Source organism: Micromesistius poutassou (assembly GCF_964030765.1).
Source record: "Micromesistius poutassou genome assembly, chromosome: 9".
Taxonomy (NCBI): domain Eukaryota; kingdom Metazoa; phylum Chordata; class Actinopteri; order Gadiformes; family Gadidae; genus Micromesistius; species Micromesistius poutassou.
The window spans coordinates 18886112-18908524 of NC_140279.1; the positions used below are offsets into that span (position 1 = coordinate 18886112).

The 22413-nt window shown below is 43.0% G+C and overlaps 2 protein-coding genes across 2 annotated transcripts in view; both read right to left on the minus strand.

Moving 5' to 3' along the window:
* The window catches only part of rabgap1l (RAB GTPase activating protein 1-like), a 73892-nt gene extending 71777 nt beyond the window's left edge, over window positions 1–2115 (minus strand). Inside the window, exon 1 of the mRNA XM_084473309.1 lies at window positions 2026–2115. The gene's annotated coding sequence lies outside the window, so the exon portion shown is untranslated. The remainder of the gene's footprint in view (window positions 1–2025) is intronic.
* An 18971-nt stretch (window positions 2116–21086) lies between these two features.
* LOC311353408 (protein FAM163A-like) lies at window positions 21087–21838 on the minus strand (the record flags this gene model as incomplete). Its single annotated transcript, XM_084473313.1, has 2 exons — window positions 21087–21479; window positions 21746–21838. The coding sequence occupies 2 exons, from the start codon at window positions 21836–21838 to the stop codon at window positions 21087–21089; spliced, it is 486 nt and encodes a 161-aa protein (XP_084329439.1).
* Window positions 21839–22413: the final 575 nt, after the last annotated feature.

Sequence of the window (22413 nt, forward strand, 5' to 3'; positions counted from 1 at the left end):
CACTGCACATTCATTTTTTGTATTTTGTCAAAATACTCATGCCTGGGCTGGTCGCCATTCTGCCTGTAGTGTTGGATAGAGTGAAAACCCTTAATATTCGTAGACAACATCACTGTGTCCGGGCCAAACATATTATTAGTTTTAATTAGTTTGTATTAATAAGTACTTTCATTAGTAGTTAATTCGTTGTTCATTATTATTATTATTGTATTGTTTGAGCAAAAACAAAGTGATTACTCTATAGGTAGAACTTGTACTGAAGTTAAAACAGAGTAATCATGTTCATCCCTACCGAGAACTGTCGCCTTCTGTCCACCCTCTTTCAACTCTAAAACCTGTAGCTCTCTCTGTACCGTCTCCCATAAGACCCCCTAAGGATACTTGAGATAAGCAAGTCTCCTCTTCTTCTTTCTCTCCTTCAGGGCCCCTACCTCGACTTTTAGCAGTCTCTCTCTATCCTGGACAGACATTTGTTTTTCTGTTTATAAAATCAATTTAATAGTCAATTGACAATAAAACTGCCATGATTAAGGACCATGAAAACGGCCATGACATCATCACATCTGTATGTCCAACCAGAGGCCCCTGAGCTGCCATCAGGTTACTTCCTCACCACAGGTTGCCATTTTGTTTGGCCTATTTAAAGCCACATAAAAACACACTTAAGACCCCTTTTTGTAGTGCTTCAGATAAGAAAATCAAAAAGAACAAAGAAAAAAACAATTTCCCCTAAAAAAACGTAGTCATCATGCTAATTCAAATACCACAAACAAAAATATTGCAAAAACAACAAAATATTCAGTTGTTGTGACTGTTGTTTCAATTCAGAAGTAACAACACCACAAGCCAAAAAATAACAAAATATTTCTTTAATTTGCGCAGTTTAGTAATGGTATGAAACTGTAGTCAGACAGACAATTCAGGTTCGAAAAACTTTCCCATTGCCCAACTTTCCCAAAACCTGATGTTTTTAAACTACACACAGACGGAGATAGGGAGACAGAGAGAGAGCAAAATACTCGAAAACTAACAGCCAACTGTTAGATGAACTAGGCTACTCAAGGCAGTAACCAATTGCTTTAGTGTTGTTAGAGTTAATGTTAGTTTGCAGATGTAGCGACTATTGAAACCTTTGTTACTTTGAGTTGTTTGCATATAGTCACACATAAAGTTAACCCTCACACCTGGATATGCAGAAGTATAGGCTACAGCTTGCACTTCTGTTTGAGATGCGTTAGTTAAATATAAACTGAGTTTCTGTTTAGGTTACGTGTATAGTTTACAATAGCAGCTGTATTAAAAACAAGATGAAAAAAAAACGTGATATATGTGATGACCATCATCACATATAGATTTATATTTATTGGTCTTACCAACGTCTGAAAATACCAGGCCTGAAAGAAAAGAAACACACGCGCGCACACATACACGCAGAAAAACCAACAACTAGCTTGTGATGTCCTGGTAATAGCTGTAGGTCCCCTGCCTTCGCAAGCATTTCGTGAAAATAGTTGCTTCAGACGTCACCATTCAGAAGTCACCGATGGGTAAACAGGAATGGATAGATTGATGGACTTTTAACTAATCGTGAGGACGGATTATTCTGATCTCCAGCGCAGAAAGCCATCTCACAACAAACCATCACATCTACAGGAAGACTTGACACCATTAGCCAGTAGCATGCTAGCTGCAGCTAGCAGCTACTCATGGCTCGTTACTGGCATAAAAAGAGGATGGTATCGACAGGCACAGAGACGGGATTGAGTCAGACGACATGTCAGAAGGCATTCACTCAAATTAAGCTGAATGACAAGCCAATATAACAGCAACAAGGAAGTTTCCCAGGCTCTTAAGTAAGCTAAGTTACCGCTAGCGCTGCTCAAAGTCCAAAACAATTCTGCAAGGGGTGGCAAACCCAATAGAATTACTAAGCACATCAAGAAAGAAAACATTTATTTTTAACTTTGTCACACCCAAACATTAAACGTTAATGCCAACAAGCAAAAAACACAGCTGTCAACTTACTTGTGAGACACGTACAGCTTGGAGATGGAGTAAAAGTCACTAGCTGTCAGTAGAGAGTTGCAGGCAAACCTCTCTGGTCCTGGGCGCGCCCCGCATATCGCGGGAGCGCGCCTATCCACTCTGTGCAGGCTTGAGTGGCGACGCTCTCATTGGGCTCCGTCGTACGCTTTTTGCCGCCTACTTCCGGGGTATGCAGCCTCGCTTATGCTGCGATCCATTTGTATGGTACGCCCGCCCGTACGAGTCGTAAGGTGTAAATCTCCCAGCTTTCTTGCGACTTTTCATGGAGGCACGCCCCCTTTTGGTCGGTCCCACTCGTAGTTCTGAGAGGGTATTGGTGCTATCCAGTTGTATGGCACCAGGGCCGGCCCAAGCCTGTTGGGGGCCCTAAGCAGAATTAGTTTCAAGCCTTTGGGCCCCCCCCTCCCACCACCAAGCACAGAGTCATCTGTCATCTGTGCTTGATGATTACTGACACAAACGGCACACCATGTCACATTATAAATTGCATAGATATAGGAAAGGATTGTGAACTACTGTCCCCTTGGGCAAAGAAGCATAAAGACCCCCCCCCCCCCTCCAATTTGTGTAAAAGTGGGTGTAAATGGGGGGGTGGGGTGGGTCTGGGGGTCCTCCCCCAGAAAATGTTGAATTTGGTAGATGTGATTTCCTGTATTCTGTTCCATCTTGGGGATGGCCAGCTGGAGATGGGCAATACCTTAATTCGTTTAGATTCATAACCTATAATCTGGCTTGTAGGGCCTGCACAAGCAAACTAATATAGCACTAGGTTTAGCTGCCCCAGTCTACTTTAAAGGCCTAGCCTATATTTTGGTCCATATTTGATTCGATAAATTCAGGGTTCCACACAGACGTTGTGGCATAAGCAGAATTTCATGATTTAGAGGGCCTAACCCTTTTAGATATATCACATCACATATCCTGTGATATTTACCTGAGGGGCCCCATTCAGACATCAACAAATAACTCATTTTGTATGATTAAGGAAGCCCTATTAAGACATATCACATTCTGTATTTGATCCCAGTGAGAGGGTCATGCACCCCTGTGTTAATCAGTGGCGGAGCCAGAGGGCGTTCGACACCCCCCCCCATCGACAATCGCGTTTGCCCCCCCCCCCCCCCCGTCGACAATCGTGATCGCCCCCCGTTGACAATCGCGTTCCACCAATTTAAATATGGTAAATGGTAAATGGACTGCATTTATATAGCGTATTTTTTGTAACCAGTGGCCACCCAAAGCTCTTAACAATATTGCCTAACATTCACCCATTCATACACACATTCACACACCGACGGCGGCGTCAGCCTTGCAAGGCGACAGCCAGCTCGTCGGGAGCAATTAGGGTTAGGTGCCTTGCTCAGGGACACCTCGACACTCAGCTAGGAGGAGCCAGGGATTTAACCAGCAACCTTCAGCTAACCTGAGCTAATGTCGCCCATGCATTGCACTTGCGTCTTGCTGTGCGTGTAATACAATGTCAATTTGTGTTGTTTGTTTTTGAGCTGGTTTGCTAAAGAGGCTAATGTAGCTAACAATAACAATGATTAGCCAATGACAAACTGGAACGCTATAAGTGCTGCAAGCCAGGAAATGACGTCACGTTCTCACTAGAGCAGGTCGGTGTACCGCAGCATTAGTTCCAAACATCCATTCTACGGCGTTCAACATCATTCATTTCCATTGCTGGCCGTTGAGTATCTTCTGAGGTAAGTTGATTAAATAAAAAACATCCTTTGAATTGTCAACGGCCTATATTTTATCAGAGGCCCTTTATGATGCATATGCTGATCTTTATTTGTATGTGCACAGCATAATCATATATATTTTTTATCTTGGTAGTCAATCAATTGCCTGCTAGTTTATTAGCTCGACTTCACCAGCTGTTAAGGTATCTCCAGGGTTAAATTTATTAAATAGCTACCTCTTTTGAATTGTCAACTCTCTATATTATATCAGAGGCACTTTATGATGCAAAAAAAAACCTAAAAAACTAAACTTATCTTTATTTGTATGTGCACAGCATAATTATTATTTGCCAGCTGTGAAGGTATCTCTACACCAACAATTACGAAGTTCAGTAGTGAATCTCTGACTTTTATTTAGTTAGTTATTGATGTTGGATTACTAGGATCATTAAGGTTAATTAAGGATGGGTTTTATTTAGGTTTCATCTGCTGAACCTGACGGTGTTAGCTGGTTTTCTCTTTTTCACCCTGAGACCTGGTTTAAAAAAAGTGTGCTTTAACAAAAAAAGTAATCTAATGCGTTACTATTTCCAAACCAGTAATCAAATGAAAGTCACTGTATGTTACTATTTTTGTCATTTTCCTTAATTTGGTCATTTTCTTCTTTCTTCTTGCCTCTCTGTGAGTGACAAATATCACAGATGAGACAAGTGTCACGTATGTACGGAAGAGGATTAGGGCCACACATAAGAAAAAAAATTGACTATGGAATTCTGGGAATAAAGTCAGAATTCTGACTTTAATCTCAGTATTCTGACTTTAAAGAATCTGAATTGACCTGTCACTAAGTGCCGCCGATAGAACGCAGATGAGCCAATGACATTCCAGCCTCAACTATACTCGGACATCAGCTCGGACAACTCCATTGAAAACAACAGGGAGGAGGCATAATATAACCATTTAATGGTGTATTTATGTTGTTTATTTAAAAAAAAAAAACATGGTCAAACAACATGTTTGGGGTACATGTAATCGGTCGGTATCCGAGAGGCTGCAGAATGGGGTATATTTCATCCCTTTTCCAAAGCCATAACGGGACAAGAAAAAGTGTATAATGTGGATCAGACTGTGTGGCAGGTCAGAATACCAACTAAACGTCACTACATTTGTTCAAAGGTAAGACAACGTTGAATATGGTCATCACTTTGTCACAAACGATAGTAGGCTATAGTTGTTTACCCTCCTTGGTAAAGTTAATGTAGTACTTAACAGAACTTAGGCCTACATTAAGCTCGGTTGCTGGTTGCTAGGAAATCGATATCCTACCTGTCAAGTGATGCCCAACTTATCAACATAATGCAAATGTTGGTTTACATGTCGTTTAGGCAGTGTGAATTTACTTAATACTTATATTTGATCGCTGTATAAATGTGACAGATACTCATAAACTTCAACTGACATTCTGACCCATTCGCTACATTATTGTGTTACATTGTATTAAAAGTTACTGCTACCATTGCTGCTGTTACACTGAAGCAAGTTGTCCTGGACTGCAGAGTCTAGGACCAGTCTACTTTTTACTGCAATAACTTAATTGATTTCCTTGAATCTTAACACTACACACAATATGAAGTACAAAGCCTGTAATACATATATATCATATATGTATTACTATATATATATATCAGGGATGGGCTCATGATTAAGAGGGCCACAATTTCATCACCTTCAGAGGGCCACTTGACCGTGCGCTTCACCTAATCGGATATGAGAGAAGCTACAAAATAATTGAAAATAAGAACAAATTATGTGTAGATATATGTCTGTATCAGTGGTGGCTGGTGAAACATTTTTTGAATTTGGTAGATGTGATTTCCTGTATTCTGGTGCATTTTGGGGATGGCCACTACCTAAAAAATCATTCAGTCAATCATTCATAGCTTATGTATGTTAAATGAACCAACATACATTATTTTCATATTTTCCATGCTCAAATGCCATTTTTAACATGTCTATACTCTTGTTAAACGACAAGCACAACAAGTTTGTTTTAAAAGCCACATGAGCGATTCTTATTTTTTTCAGCGCTCACATACATCATCATTCAATGATGGCACAAAAATGAAAAACAGTGGAAGGGTTGCCAACTTTTGTTTTTTGGCCGGAGTGAGACTCTGTAGGTGGGGGTGGGGGGGGTACGGGATTATGGGCTGGTTGAGTTGGGGGGGAGTGAGCGCTTGTCCGAAGCGACAGGAGATCTAACGGGTGGTATTTTTCTTCTTTTGGCGTGACATTTGTTGCGTGTGCGTGAGGGCGTGAGATTCATGCTGAAAGCGTGAGTGTCACGCCAGATGCGTGAGAGTTGGCAACCCTGCAGTGGCCCAACATTAAGTGCAACAACTAGCATTATACTCAGTGCAGTTGTAGTAGTGGCAACTTAAGTTGAAATCTTTCATGACTGATATTGTTTTTAAACAAACTAGACACATTTTGCCTTTGAATTCTATGAAAAGATACTCTGCTTCTCATCTTGACTGAAAGGTAAATTTTTTGTTGAAAAAAAAATCTTAAATCTTAAATTATATGCAGGCCTCACAGAGTGAGGATGCGGGCCACATGTGGCCCGCGGGCCAGTTGCCCATCCCTGATATATATGATCTTTCTTGTTAAGCATTTCATCAATGGTGGGCCCAGCAAGGAGTTTCCCCATCCCCTGCAAGCTAGGACTGAGGCTGATGGGGGAAAAAAGTGTCCATCCCTGAGAATGAGGTAACCAACATGGCATAGTCTGGTATTTGTTTCATTAACTTTGAGAGACACTATTTTCCATTAATTGTAATAATTTTAACGATATTATTTACAGGATTGAAGCAACAACAACAGATTCAGAGAGAGTCACAGAAAAAGGTCTGAATTATTTCTTATCACAAAAGTTGTTTGCATGGAATGACTTGAAGACTTGACATGAAGACTTGACATCAAGGCATTGATCAATTCTACATCTCTATACATTCTCGTTGTGTACATGTCTATCTTGGTGTACACAACAAAATCACAAAACACCAGCCACTAAGTATTAACTGCCCTTGAAATTGGTAATAGCAGTTGTGGTGTTTAGACACTTTTTTTAGACACAGGTTTTTTCTCATCTTTGACCACATAAAAGTAATCTCCAGCAACCCTGTCTGACCATTGTCACATACAATTCCGTCTGGTGTCATACTGTTCCGTCTGGCTGAAAGAAATGTTGGTAGAGCTGCTTAGCTTTGGGTTCATGGGCAGTACCATAACCTGTGGCTGTGAAGGGTTTGGGGAAGTATAGGCCTTGGATGTACTTCTCTGTGACCTTTCTCTTTTTTACTATCTCCCCGAAATGTCATGCTGTTAATCTCCCCTCTTATTCCTTGTGCCATTTATCAGAGGCAGCCTGTGTCTGCGTCTCGACTTTCCCTGGCTTCTTCTAAGTTGAAGCAGCATTGAAGTGTAGATGTTGTAGTGTTGTGCAGATGTTGTGTAGATGTGGGTATGGATATGTCTGGAGAAAGGGGCATGGGTATGTTGTTAGTGCATGAACAGGGTATGGGCAGGGTCAGGGATGATTGCATCTGGTTTAAAAGTGGAAGCTAGGGGAAGAAAAAAAGAGTCAGGTTAAGACAGAAACATTTGTAAGAGAAAACTACAGTATCTTGTGCATTTTTCATCCACAAAATTAACAATAAATGAATTTATCAGAGGCTTCCAGAGGCAGAGGCAGAAGCGCAGCACCAAGAGCACCCACCAGTTGCAGAGTCAACCACGGTCAACGAAGAGCTGAGGACCTTAAGGGCCATGTTAGCTAAGAGGGATGCAGAAATCTGTTTATTAAAACAGAATCTGATTCCAAAACCAAGCAGACTAACCCCAGAAGTATTGCAACAAAGTGACATTTCAGATTACTTTAAATATTGCACCGGATTTTCTTATTGGCAATTTAACAATTTATGTACTGTTTTTCAAGTGCCAAGCACAAACACATCCCAACACACCGAAATTATTTTATATATTCTATTATTTTAAATATTCTCGTTAGTCTCTAGCATTGTTAGCATTGTAGCATCATAAGCGAGAGGTCTGAGCGAGCACAGTCACATTGTTTACCGACCATGGAAGTATAAGTTATTAACCCCCCCGTTTATTCACTATATGTGATACTATATGTCCACTGAGCTCTCTCGGAGGCCCGGCCGAAATAACATTTGTTTCACTACGACTCTTGAGGTGGCGTTTTGAAAAGAGAAAACTTCCATTTTAATAGTACATGGTCCAAAGATAATTATGAGCCTTTGATTGATATCCAGAAAAAAATTGTGGAGACACATTCCTGTTCCCCACCCACACATATTGGAGTGAATACATTGTATTGGATATCTACTTCTGGGCCCCATGAATTCAGGGACCCGTCCACAGCCCGCTAAAACAACTGCAATACCAGGCTTGGCCACTGAGCACTGGTGGATTGCGGAAGTAGGCACTGCTCCTGGGGGCCTGGTTACGGTCCACATAGAGTTTATAGAATTCTAAAGATCTAATGTTACACAGGCTTTGTATTCTGCAGACCACTCTAGAACTTGTTTGTCGTTGTTGTGTCTGTCTGCGAGTGTCGTGCATGCTATGCATAGGCTGAATCGCAATCGTGTCGAGACATTATTATCCCTCTCTTCATCCCACACCCCAAACATAACATACAAAATGTTGTGGAAAAGAAACAGAAAGACTGTCTATACTGTTTATATTTTATAAAAACAAGTATTTATGTTGTGAAGTCAGAAAAGACTGTATTTATTACATTTTTTATAAAAACATGTATTTTTTCAGGGAATTATTTTTAAAGGGGTTTTTAATTCACCCCTAAAACAACATTGTGCTCCAACAATATATCATCATATATTTTTAGGTGATTTTGCTGCAATTTAATATACTAACTCAAATTAAAAAAGTTTATATTTTTACAAATATTATTCAAAACGCAAGATTCAAGAGTTTCCAGGAGTTTCAGACCTTAAAGCAATTCTACGCCGAAACATAAATGATCATTCATCTGATCTTTCCTCACGATCCACTAGCTGCCCGCCCCATAAGCAGGCCGTCAAAAAAGTGTCTCTGTCCTTTGCTCCGAGATCGTACACAAAAACAAATGGTACTACCAACCACTCACAACCAAAATAAATAGTATTCCAACCAATCACCGACATGGAGTGGGTGTTGTTGGGTTTCTCGCTGCGTTCATGATCGTTTTTACTGGATGCATGAAACACGGAAGGGAGGGGCGAGCTGGCTCTGTTTGTTTGGGATCTCACTAATCACAAATACTCCCTGATACAACCTTTAAGCTCGGAGGAAAGTGCTTTGAACACTCTGTTGGGTCTGAGTTTTCGCTCTGAGTTTCGTGCGGAAGTAAAGCAAGAGTCCCAAGTCCTCCGAGATCACGTCACAACAATGGCTGCCAATTTCATTGATAGACTAAAGTGAACTTGCAGTAAGCACTAGAGGCGAACTAAACACCCTTTCTAACATTTGCATTACGATACATTATAGCTTACAATTATAAACATCACTTGATAAATTCTCGCTCATGTTCAACCATCGCAAGAGGTCCCTGCTGGCATCCATACTTCTGAGGGGCGTTTCCTGAACGCGCTTATTTCGGAAGAAGGGAAGGTTTAGGTAAAGACAGGTAAGAGCTTCCGAACCTCCGAGCCGTTTTGAAGGTTCTGAATGGGGGCGGGTCACAATGAATGGGGCTGAGATGATTGACAGTACAGATGATAGTTGACAGCGGGAGAGGGAGAGGAGATGGAAGGCGGATCCGTGCTGTCCTTCTCCTCTCCCTCTCCCGCTGTCAATCAAAGAGCGCTATCATCGGTACTGTCAATCATCTCGAGATAAATGGTTGACATTGCACTTCCAATAAAGTGAGTATTGGCAAAACCGGTTGTCATTTTTATTTTGAGGCAGCAGGGGGTGTTGTCGGCAGCTGCAGAATGTAACTAATAAAGTAACTTGTAATCTAACTAATCTAAAATCAAGTAATCAGTAAAGTAACTAAGTTACTAACTTTTTAAAGGAGTATCAGTAATCCGATTACTTTGAGTGAGTGACCAACGACATGCATGGCGACGTACGTGGCATTGGTCACTGTGTAGTGGTTGGTCAGTGGTTGGTCACTGTGTAGTGGTTGGTCACTGTGTAGTGGTTGGTCACTGTGTAGTGGTTGGTCACTGTGTAGTGGTTGGTCATTGTGTAGTGGTTGGTCATTGTGTAGTGGTTGGTCACTGTGTAGTGGTTGGTCACTGTGTAGTGGTTGGTCACTGTGTAGTGGTTGGTCATTGTGTAGTGGTTGGTCACTGTGTAGTGGTTGGTCAGTGGTTGGTCACTGTGTAGTGGTTGGTCATTGTGTAGTGGTTGGTCACTGTGTAGTGGTTGGTCACTGTGTAGTGGTTGGTCATTGTGTAGTGGTTGGTCACTGTGTAGTGGTTGGTCATTGTGTAGTGGTTGGTCACTGTGTAGTGGTTGGTCATTGTGTAGTGGTTGGTCATTGTGTAGTGGTTGGTCACTGTGTAGTGGTTGGTCATTGTGTAGTGGTTGGTCACTGTGTAGTGGTTGGTCATTGTGTAGTGGTTGGTCACTGTGTAGTGGTTGGTCACTGTGTAGTGGTTGGTCATTGTGTAGTGGTTGGTCACTGTGTAGTGGTTGGTCATTGTGTAGTGGTTGGTCACTGTGTAGTGGTTGGTCACTGTGTAGTGGTTTTGGGCGCGGGCGAAGCGGGTGGGCATTTGGCGGCAAATGAGTCACATTTAAAGCAGTCAACACCACTACCAAAGAAGCTGTAGCTGTAGCAGTCGCAACCAAAAGCCTATTTAATCACATTACATCTTATTAAACAGAACAAATATACAGGGGGTGAGTCAGTGTAATAAAAACATAGGCCTATAAAAAATAATATATTGCATATATATTATAATCTAACTAGGGACCACTTGATTAGAGGTAGCCTCACTCCAGCCTATTGGTCTAACAATTTCTTAGCTATATATTATTGTATGTACGTTTTTATTATACTGCCGCACCCCCTGTATATTTGTTCTGTTTAATCAGATGTTAAGTAATTAAATAGGCTTTTGGTTGCGGCCGAAAGCAGCCAGCTACAGCTGCTTTGGTAGCAGCAATGGTGTTGCTAATATATAAAATTCATTAATTGAATACACTGCAAATACAACTGATAGATTTTAGTGATACTGATAAAGCAACAATTACATCATTTCCAACTGATGTAACTGTCATTAGTCATGCACATTGGCCGAAAGTATTGATATGAACAGCATATCTAGCTAATCCATCTCTTACTCTAGAACTGACCGTGTTATTGGTGACAGTATATAACACTAAAAAATACTGCAAGTCCGAAGTAGAGCTGATCCTCTCATACTGTTTGGGCAACATAAAAGCTGAACTATTTGTAACATCCTGTCTGTATGTCCCTCAAGGGACACCATAGCCCCCAGTAAATATACCCGTACCCCCGCGAGAGTCGGTGTGTGATCTTGATGGCGGAATAAACCACCAGTTCGTAACCAGTGTCCGTCCCGGTTATTTAATAGATGTGTTGGTTTAGCCAGTGTGCAAACAGGAAACATTACACTATTAATAAGGGGAGTGCTGCATGCAGCACTTAACTATTGTTCTTCTTAGGTTTTATTCTTTCTTTCATTGTTTCTTCCTTTGTTTGTTTGTTTGTTTGTGTCTTTCTTTCTTTCTTTCTTATTCTCTACAAACTTTGGGACCCTACTCCTTCCACACCTAGAGACTCCATTCCAATTTTAAAATGTTCAGATTAGCTTGGAATCGCACACTTCTATCTTGTACTTTTTAAGATATTATACTTCTACTACTACATTTTTTTTAATAATGGAAGTCAATGGGAGGACGGCAAAGCCGTCCACCCATTCCCACCCATTCTCTGACACTTCAGCTACTTCAGACTTCGTAACTTGATAAATACCTTTAACATTTAACCAATCAACACACTTGTATCTTCAATCATATCAAAAAAGATAACCGGTTTACTTCCGTACACACACACACACACACTTCAAACTTCGTAAGTGACTAATGCAGACAGCAACTTTGGAATTGGTCCAATATTGAGCGAGAATGCTACAGCTGTAATATGCAAGACAAACTGCAATGCAATCCTTTATATAAATGATATGTAGCCCAGGGTGGCTCAGAGCCGTATATACAGCGTCACCTAGAGACAAAATCACGACACACACAAGTGTGTTGATTGGTTAAATGTTTGAACAAAGGTATTTATCAACGGTATTTTAGTCTTTGTGATAGCCACCCCAGAGCCGTATATATATATTTATATATATATATATATATTGTAGTGCCGAGAGACGGGAGTCAGAGGCGGAGTATCCAGTATTGAGTTTTCATTTAACACAACTAACTAAAACCAATTAATTCGAAAGCCAAGTAAGACTGAACTGAGACGGTCGTTCCGTCTGCCTAAAGTGTCCGTGCTAAACACGTTCCCCCCCCCCCCCCATAGTTCCGTGGGTGAATTATGTTAACCACCACACAAGCCCCCCCAGAATTCACCCATAGTCAAAGTCCTCGTGACGGGAAGGGGCGACGACCCGACCCCGGCGCGTGCGGACGACAGGGGTCGAGGCGGAGGAAGCAGCGGGCACGTCGGTGCCGTCCACCAACCCGGAGGTCCTGGGGGCCAACAAGGTCGAGGGAGCCTCAACGGCTAGCAGGGGGCGCGGCGCAGGCGGACGGCCCCGACGCAAGGGTTGCGCCGGGGCCGCCCCGTACCCAGCAGGTTGAGCATCATCTCCATATGCTCGGAGGGTTTGCTGTCCCCGAGGCCCCGAATAGCCAACAACCGTTGGGCCCGCTCTGACTGTGACAGCTCAAAAGTCTTCAACAGGAAGGCTTTGAGGTCCCTGTACTTGCCCTGGTTCGGGGGATTTGCTATGAAACTCGCCGCCCGGGTCGCAGTGGGTCTCCCCAGCGCCGACACGACGTGGTAATAGCGAGCGGTGTCGTCTGTGACCTCACGGATAGCAAATTGCGCCTCCGTCGGAGGCGCAATTTGCGAACCACGCCGTCGGTGAAAACTCCCAGAACTTCGGCAACTTGATGAAAGCGTTGTTCGCCATGTTCGTTTTGGTCCCTGAAACTTCAGCGAGACCTACGTCGGGGTCACCAGTGTAGTGCCGAGAGACGGGAGTCGGAGGCGGAGATCCAGAACTGAGCTTTTATTTATCACAACTAAAACCAATAAGTAACTGACTGAACTGAACTGTCGTTCCGTCTGCCTAAAGTGTCTGTGCTAAAAACGTTCCCCCCCCCCCCCATAGTTCCGTGGGTGAATTATGTTAACCACCACAATATATTTAAGCAATAGATCACGACAGGCTGTGGTATACGCTCATTATACCACAGTTAAGGGGCGTTGTCCGTCCCGACGCGCAGCGGAGGGGCAGCGACCCCCTTCACTGTGGTATAATGACCGTATACCACTGACTGAAGTGATCTATTGCTTTTATAAAACGGTTACGTAAATATGGCGAAATGAAAGTCATAGACACCCTCAATTTTGAAAAAGCTAGAAAGTCGGAAAAGCATTTTTTTTAACGAATACAAAAAAGTAGTCCCTCCTGGCTGCCGGCAAAGTGTACGGCGGTTGCTATGCAACACACTGTAGCGTCCTTCAGAGAGAAGGCTAGGCTAAAGACGGTAGCTTGGTTCGCCGGCAATTTAGCCTTCTATCGAGTTCACTCGAACTCGATAGTAGGCTAAATTGCCGACCGTGTGCCTATTGCTTTACAACATTTCCACCCTCTCCAGCAATCAACATGTTTTTTAGGCTTCAGTGAACTACGCTATCGCTTTTATATATACATAAACAACAGTTAGAGTTAGGCGCGGAGTGATACTGAACTCTGTAAACTGAACGGGCGTCATAGCTGTGTGTATACGCTCAATATACAACGGTTGGGAACCAATCAGATCGCTTGATTTAGGCCCCCCGTTTTATAAATATATATATATATATATATATATATATATATATACGGCTCTGGGGTGGCTATCACAAAGACTAACCATTTTGGATGTTGCGGATCCTACAACATCAATATTTAACCTAGAAACACAATGTCAAGCTTAAACTGTTACATTATTTCTTGTTACACTGGCGCTAAAATTCTTAATCAATTGGAAACATGATTGTTATATATCGGGCGTTTGTGTGTTGGGACCCCCGTTTATATGGCTGGAGACTAGGTGCTTGCTACATATACTTACTTCCGTACACACACACACACACACACACACACACACTTCAAACTTCAAGTGACTAATGCAGACAACAACTTTGGAATTGGTCCAATATTGAGCAAGAATGCTACAGCTGTAATATGCAAGACAAACTGCAATGCAATCCTTTAGGGCACTTACACCCTACATCCCTACAGAAATACAACTTATTTCTTTAACGTTGGCTTAATGTGGTCTTAAAATCCATAAGGCTATATAACAATATCCAAAATCCTAGGAGAGATCTAGTCTTATATCACAATGTACATATTATATAGATATATCACCCCGTCAGTGTTGGGGTAGTTACTCCAAAAAAGTAATCAGTTACTTATTACTAGTTACTTTTGTAAATTGTTTAAATGAGATTACTTTACTCGTTACTGCATTTAAAAAGTAAATTCACTACTTATTACTTTACTTTCAATAAAAAATATAAAAATAAAGGTCACTTTATCCCCTACAATTAAAACAGAAATGCACTTAAGCTGCGGTGACACATGCTGTTACTTTATGCGATGGTCCAAAGGCTGAATGAACTTGATGTATTTCGCAAGCTATGACATCGTGTCTTCCTCTCACCCTCTTGCAGGCAAGAACAGCCTTCTCACGTTTAAAACTAATGCTGTCTATCCAGGGCACCGTCAGAGCAGCCTCCTCACGTTTAAAACTAATGCTGTCTATCCAGGGCACCGTCAGAGCAGCCTCCTCACGTTTAAAACTAATGCTGTCTATCCAGGGCACCGTCAGAGCAGCCTTCTCACGTTTAAAACTAATGCTGTCTATCCAGTGCACCGTCAAGTAACTTTTGTTGTTGGCGGACTAAATGTCTGCGGTGGTGGTCACTTTGAGCTTCGATTCCATGTCGGAATAACACTTGTCCAGGTAATGGGATAATGTTTTCCTGTCAGATGTTGGCTTGCGTGTCGCAGGTATTTTATCTAGTATTTTTCTAAATCTGGGTGGCGACAGTTGAAAGACGCCTGTCGCCTGGGCATAGAGTGCATTTGACTCGAATATTTTTGTCCTTTCGAGTTATAAACTGAAAGTAATCGCCACTGGCCGAAAGCCCCTAGCCGTTTCTCAATTCGCGTTCTCGTCTGTACTCGTGTACTTGCGTTCTCGTGAAACGTCATCAGTGGTAGCCCAAATACTGTTCCAATTCCAAGTACGCGAGTACGCGAGTACTGTCGTAAAACCCGGAAGTGTTCTCGATGCGTTCTCAATGATGCCGTTCTACCGAGGATGCATCGGAGGTGACTCTTGTGGACTTGGGACCGTTAAATATCCCAGGATGCATTTTGCATTCCCATGTTTTAAAATATGTAAGGTATAATAATAGGCTATATAGGAACATTTTACATATATAACTAAAAAGTAGGCCTATTCATTCAAAATATTGACATACTATTTTAAAATGAAAGAGGCTGGGGTTTAGTTTTATATAATTTGTTTATATTGTTCAGTAGTATGAGGCCGTAAAGCACAGTTAACAGAGCTGAGGTGGTGACGTCATCAAGTCCGCTGCTGTTCCAATTGACCGTTCGCCAGGAGCGTTCTAGCCACGCCCCCTGTCTCGGGGGCGGGTTCTGCTGTCAAGTCCGACATCAGCTGGCTTGTAACGTGAAGATGGAAGTTCGAATTTAGGCGATATACCAGACGACTTTAGCCTATCTTATCTCGAAGGAAGCATTTCTTTAAAGAAAAAACAAAAGGCTTATGCCTTCATATCTGGATCTTATGTACATAGCGTCATAATATACAGAAATAGTACAGGTAAATAGCTATCTATTACCAAGACTAACGGTCATGTTGCTGCTAACTCTTTACTTAATTTGTTTACATTGTTAGATAATTTATTCTATTGAAATATAACAAATCTAAATTGTCAGAATAAATGAAAGTGTGAATCCTGACTGAAGCATAAACTTTCAGATAATTTATTTTGGCTACATAACATTATAGGCACAATCAGCGTTAAGGGAGAAGTTTATCCCAGCCAACGGAAATCTGCCGCTCGTCATATTGTCAATTTCGAGGTCGACTTAAAAGAGAGGAGACTGGTGGATTCGCACTGCAAGTGTCAACAAGGGTAACTGTATAGGACTACGTTTTACATGAGCTTAAACTCACTGTTGGTGTGTGCTGAACACCCTCTACCCTTGGTCGTACTTATCGCAGGCTGTGTCACGCATAATGACCGACTTTATCCACCGTAAACATTTTTCAATGTTCCTAGTTGGCTTCGGGAAAGGGAAAAAAAAGACGTTGGCAACTCGGTCACTATATCTGCTGTCAGTGTTGCAGGTTCCATGACAACACCGTTTTACCATATTGAGCTCTGAATTAAAAATAATATCTAGAAGTTTCTAACGAAGTAAACACTGAGCAGCTGAGTTAACACTGCTGATAGCCCCGGCCGGTATGTCGGAGAGATGTCGGACAAAATGGAGGACATTAACTACTCGATAATAGGAGCGTTCGGATTGTTCAGATTGCCTGTCAATCAAACTCTGGCGAACGGTCAATTGCAGGTGCATACTCGCGTTCTTGGAAGTCTGTACTTGGAAGTCCGGACTTGCCAAGTACGTACTTCCAAGTCCGCGAGTACGTAGCCCGTGTACTTGGTATTGAGAAACGGTCCCTGTCTCCAGCCGTTTCTCAATACCAAGTACGCGCCTGCAATTGGAACAGCAGCGGACTCGATGATGCATCCTGGGATATTTAACGGTCCCAAGTCCACACGAGTCACCTCCGATGCATCCTCGGTAGAACGGCCTCATCGAGAACGCATCGAGAACACTTCCGGGTTTTACGACAGTACTCGCGTACTCGCGTACTTGGAATTGGAACAGTGCTTGGGCTACCACTGATGACGTTTACCAAGAACGCAAGCACACGAGTACAGACGAGAACGCGAGACGAGAAGCGGCTTCCGTCTCTATCTCCATTTCCCTCTCTCCTTCGCAACAGCAGCTACGTCACTCAAATCGATAGCTATGGCAACGTGCGAAGGCAAGCAGCACACACTGGCAGCACGCATGCACGCACCACTTAAACAGATCAGAACTTTACACACAGGCAAACACAGCTTGGGTAACGCAGGAACGCGCGTTCCTATAGTCTAGTAAAGTAGTGTAGATATTTTTTGTGTAATGCGTTACTTACCCAAAAAAGTAATATCTTTACCCCCAACACTGCACCCAGTCCTATAATGAATATAATAAACGATAAAGTACAGATGCGCAACTGTAGGAGTGGGTTTGTGTTCCGTTGTGGCTTTGAGCTTTTCATCATGTTCTCAGCCTGAAACAAAATGATCATGCTGTTTAATTTCTTAGTCGACCCTATATGAAGCTATGAAAGTATAACACAGAAACACCACAGCAATGATCCTTTATAAGTCATTTAAAATAATCCAGACATTTATTTTAAGGGCATTGATTTTTCAGAACAAGAACATTGTGAACAACAAAAGCCATCTTCTCCGTGGTCCAGGCCTGTTCTTCCTTGAGTTCCTCAAGACACGCATAGACCAGTGCTGTGTTCCAATATCCATACCATCCACACTTACTATACTTAGTTTGAGTATGTAGGGCGTTCCAATTAAGATTGGGGCGAAAAGAAGTGTACTGAAAGGACCCGGATGGTGAACTCGAAACGGTCAAACCACTGAGCGTGGATCGATGTACACTTTTCGTAATCAATGGCAGCCACCTTAGCTACGTAGCGGAAAAGGCGGAGCCAGGCTGAGCCAACGTCAGCCGGCATTAATGGAGTCATTTTGTAGTTTTTATAGCTTTTTATAGCTGCTAGGCGTTCAGAGTTCACCGTTCAAAGCGGGATGTCTATTGCGGGGGAGGAGCCACGGCGGCAGTCGTGATCGTAATTTCCGGTTAGTGCACCACGGAGTATTCGATTGTGGTAGATTTCATGATTCGTTTGAATGAATCAGTTCGCGTCGGTCAGTTCGCCAAGAAGAGTCGTTCGTTCGTTCGTTCGTTCGTTCATTCGCATTTCCGGTAGCGGTGAATCATGATTCTCAGTCACTGAGTCGATCAGACTCGGCTCCTCCCTCGTTCTCGTTCAAACGAATCGTGAATGCACAGTTCAGACTCAGCTCCTCCCTCGTTCTCATTCTTAAACAAATCACGATCGTGCAATGGTGCAAACGGTCATCAATCAACACAACATTAACTAAGTTACTTTTAGCTGAGGAGCGCTTCATGTTCGGAATCGGGATGTTGTTGCCCGTCTGGCTCTCGTGACTTCTCAGTCATCGAGTCTTCACCGCTAAACACAGTCAGTGAACGAACGGCGACTCGCGAGTCAGCGCGACTCAGCGACTAGTGGGTGGAGCTGGCAGTCGAGTCTCGGTGAACGAACGATACGAACGAGACGAACACTCTTTAACATGAACGAACCAACCTGGAATCAGGTCGGTTCGTTCATGTTAAAGAGTCGCGAACGAGCCATCACTAGAATTTGATTTGGAACAACACTGACATCTGAAGATCTGTGCACTTAGTGAGTGCGGATAGTGTACTACGTTTAAGTGTACTCATGGAAGTATGGATATTGGTGTAATGGGAAAAATCTATTTTCACATTCTGTGTCTCTGTATTTGTTGAAATGTGCCTGTGTTCAGTGAACCCCTTTCGGGGAATGTGTTTAGAGGCTGTTTTCCTGACCGCCCCAGGTGAAGATTGGAGAAGCCAGGGTTCCAACTGATAAGGTACGACCACAAACCCTGTTTTATGACACCTTGAGGAGCTTCAATCGATAGATTACCATCTGGTTAACAAAGGGTTTCGTTTTATTGGGGGACAGAGCGGCTCTCAGAATCCTGACAGAAACTATAAGAACTCTGTGTTTAAGCCAATGCTCTGGTCTTCAGCCTGAGGAGCTCTTGGAGCGACAGGCTGATTTCCCATGCAGGGGACCTCAGCTTGCAGCTCTCTGGAGAGACACAGGGTGATGTCCCATCTGGGGACCTCTCCTTGCGGCTCTCTGGAGAGACACAGGGTGATGTCCCATCTGGGTGATGTCCCATCTGGGGACCTCTCCTTGCGGAGCTCTTCGAGAGACGCAGGGAGGCCTCGGATGATTGTATGATAGGCCTCGGATCATTGTTTTATGAATTACTGTTAGTTTGTGTATGATTTTTGAATGTTATTGTACTGTTATTACCCAAATATATGACATAATTGTTATAAGTTTGGATTACTCTTTATTCGACCCAGTGTGATTGACTTGGTTCCGGAATGCCCACCACAATTGGAACACAGCACAGGAGCATTGCTGGCGAAGTCATGTCATTATTTAAAATCTGAGCTGTCAAAGGATACGCATAGGATTTCAGCAAATAACAAGTTAGTTAAACAGTCTAACAGTCTTTTTTAATCAGTTTAAATCGTTTCTTTAGTGCCCAAACAAGTTTCTAGTAGTATTATTTACATTTATGATTGAGTGAGATGAAAGACTACAGGTTCAAGTTTGGCTTCCAGATGTCCACGTGTGTGTGTGTGTGTGTGTGTGTGTGTGTGTGTGTGTGTGTGTGTGTGTGTGTGTGTGTGTGTGTGTGTGTGTGTGTGTGTGTGTGTGTGTGTGTGTGTGTGTGTGTGTCTGTGTGTGAGGGGGGGGGCTTTTTGGCACTTATTTCCCATTATGCATTGGACATGACATGAAAATAGTTTAGCTACTAGATTCTGATTATGGTTGGGTGGTTGGCTCAGGTCTAAAGTACGTTGAGGTTTGGTGTGTTAAAAGACAGGGTAGGGATCTGGAGGGCGTCAGGGTAAGCGACAACCGGAAAAATCCATCTATCTGCAATCTTCATCTTTATGTTAATCCCTAAAATGAGTCCCTTTGTTTTCAACGAACGCTTTCCCTTTCTATAGTACTCCAAATAAAACAAAATTGTTGCATTGTATATGATATGTAATACAACACATCTGTGTATAGACAGGGCAAGGGTAGCGGTGATAACAACCAAAGGAAATAAAGAAGTAATTGGTCCTATCTCAGAAAATATGTGTTTTTCTATCAATATGTTTTGGGGGAAATTATCTTTTATCTTCCCAGGGGCATTGCCTTCTATAAAGAAACAGCCTGTTTTGACGACTTCTATGAATATTTTTTTTGAGGTGATGGATGATAGTATTGCTTTTCCTAGCCCACTTCACATTGGTTGCTATTCTGGTGCCTCAATCATTCCCTAGAAGGCCATGGTAATGTAAAATTTAAGTTGTAGTCGATTGGTAAATTAAACCTGGTTGGGACATCACAATTTGGTTCCGATTTTGATACCCTTGCGTCTTACTTGGTAGTAGAAAAAACGCTCATGCCCAAACAAGACATATCCTATTTTATATAATACCCTCCCACCCCACAAAGATAAACCCTGATAATAAAATGATATGGTCCAAAGCAGAATGTCCTCACACTAGCAATTAAAACACACTACACCTCAAGAGGTGATCTCATATTCAGGTAGCCCTGGTTGGATGAAGACATCTAGTAGAACAAATTGGATCAAGGCTTAAATGCTCTAAAAGGCTTCCTCTGTAAGTTGTTACTGTCAATAAAGGTCTATTAATTGATATTTACATTGATTTAGGTAATAACGTAATGATTTAAGCCTAAGCAAGCCTTTTATCTGGTATCAGTTATCAGATAATAAGCGGCACCTTTCCCGCCTTAACTACTGAGATGGCGAGTATAAACTACGGTGGTAATTGGATCGTCAAACAGAGCAGTGATTGGTTGGCCGATGACCAATGGACACCGTTGCCGGGGTTACTCCATTGTTTAGGGTTGTCATCATGATCGCTGCTTAAACGCGGTCCAACAAATGTCCCAGCTCACAAGAACCTGAACCACGCCCAACAAGGTCCTAAAAAGTCCATCGGCAGAAGTTGTCACAGGAGTCCAGACCTACCAGGCAATGAATGAACAACGCTACACCCGTACTGTCTGGAGTCACACCTGGGTGCTAATGGCTCGTGTGTTGGTGTAGAACTGGGGCTGGGGGGCGCCCCCCCGCCGAGGTTCCCTCATCAGGGATCCAGGCAGGGCAGGCAGGGGTCCGGCCAGGGCCTGGTTCTCGTAGTGCGTGGGCACGTAGGTGACACGCTCGCCTCCGTTGAGAATCTCATCGCTGGTGCGTATGTAGAAGGGCGAGTCATACGGTGAGCAGGTGGGGCAGTAGCCTTGGCGACGGGCGGCGGCGGCCGCAGCAAGTGAGGAGGAGGAGGAAGAGGAACAGGCCCCCGGGAGCTCACAGGGGGAGATGGGGGAGAGGGCGCTGCAGGGGAAAGGAGGCTGGGACGTGGAGCTGGTGTCTGAGCCGCCATTCTTCTTACAGCAATAGTACTGAGAGAGAGAGAGAGAGAGAGAGAGAGAGGGAGGAGGATAGGTAAGAGAGGCAGAGAGTGAGGGGAAGAGAAAATAGAGAGAGGGAGGGAAGGAAGGAGAGTGGAAGAGAGGGAAAGAAGGAGAGAGACGATGGTGAAAGAAGACAGAGAGAGGAAGAGAAAGCTTGAGGCTTTGTGTGTGTGTGTGTGTGTGTCTGTGTGTGCGTCATTTGTGCACTTGCAGGTCTGTGTTTGTGCGTGTGTGTGTGTGTGTGTGTGTGTTACCTGGAGTCGACAGTAGCAGAGCACAGCTATGATACACAGCAGTATCACTGTGGCCAGAATCCCTCCAGTTATAACAACAGTTCCAGCTGACATTCGACCAACTCTCCATCCAACTCTGGCACACAAGAAATTACATCATCAACTGGCCTCACACCCAGCCCCACACATATAGTCCAGGGTTTCACCCTCTCAAGGAACACACTATAAGTGTTCTTTACTAAACTAAAATATTTGCTAAACATCTTTAAACAGCACACATTTTGACATATGTCTTAAACGTACGTGACGTTTAAGACATATACAAAGTAATCGGAACAAACATGAATACATAACAATGAACAATATAATTGTACATTTTGTAGAAAACTTGCTTTAATACAGTAGAATCAACAACTTAAGAAGACAGACAGACAGACATTAGAACAGATAGACGTTTTTACACTGCCAAATATGCCCGTCTTATGCACGCCTTTTTCCCGGCATGGTCCACGCGTTTACACTGACCGAGGTAAGTTGCCTGCTTGAGCTAGCACCCCAATTTATCCTCCCGGACCCCACACACATTGCCAGTTTCATTATTAGACACTCCGTGGTTCCAGGGATTGGGTAGAGGTGTTGCTGCGTTGTCTCTACAACAGAGACAACGCAGCGATATCAACATGAGCAGT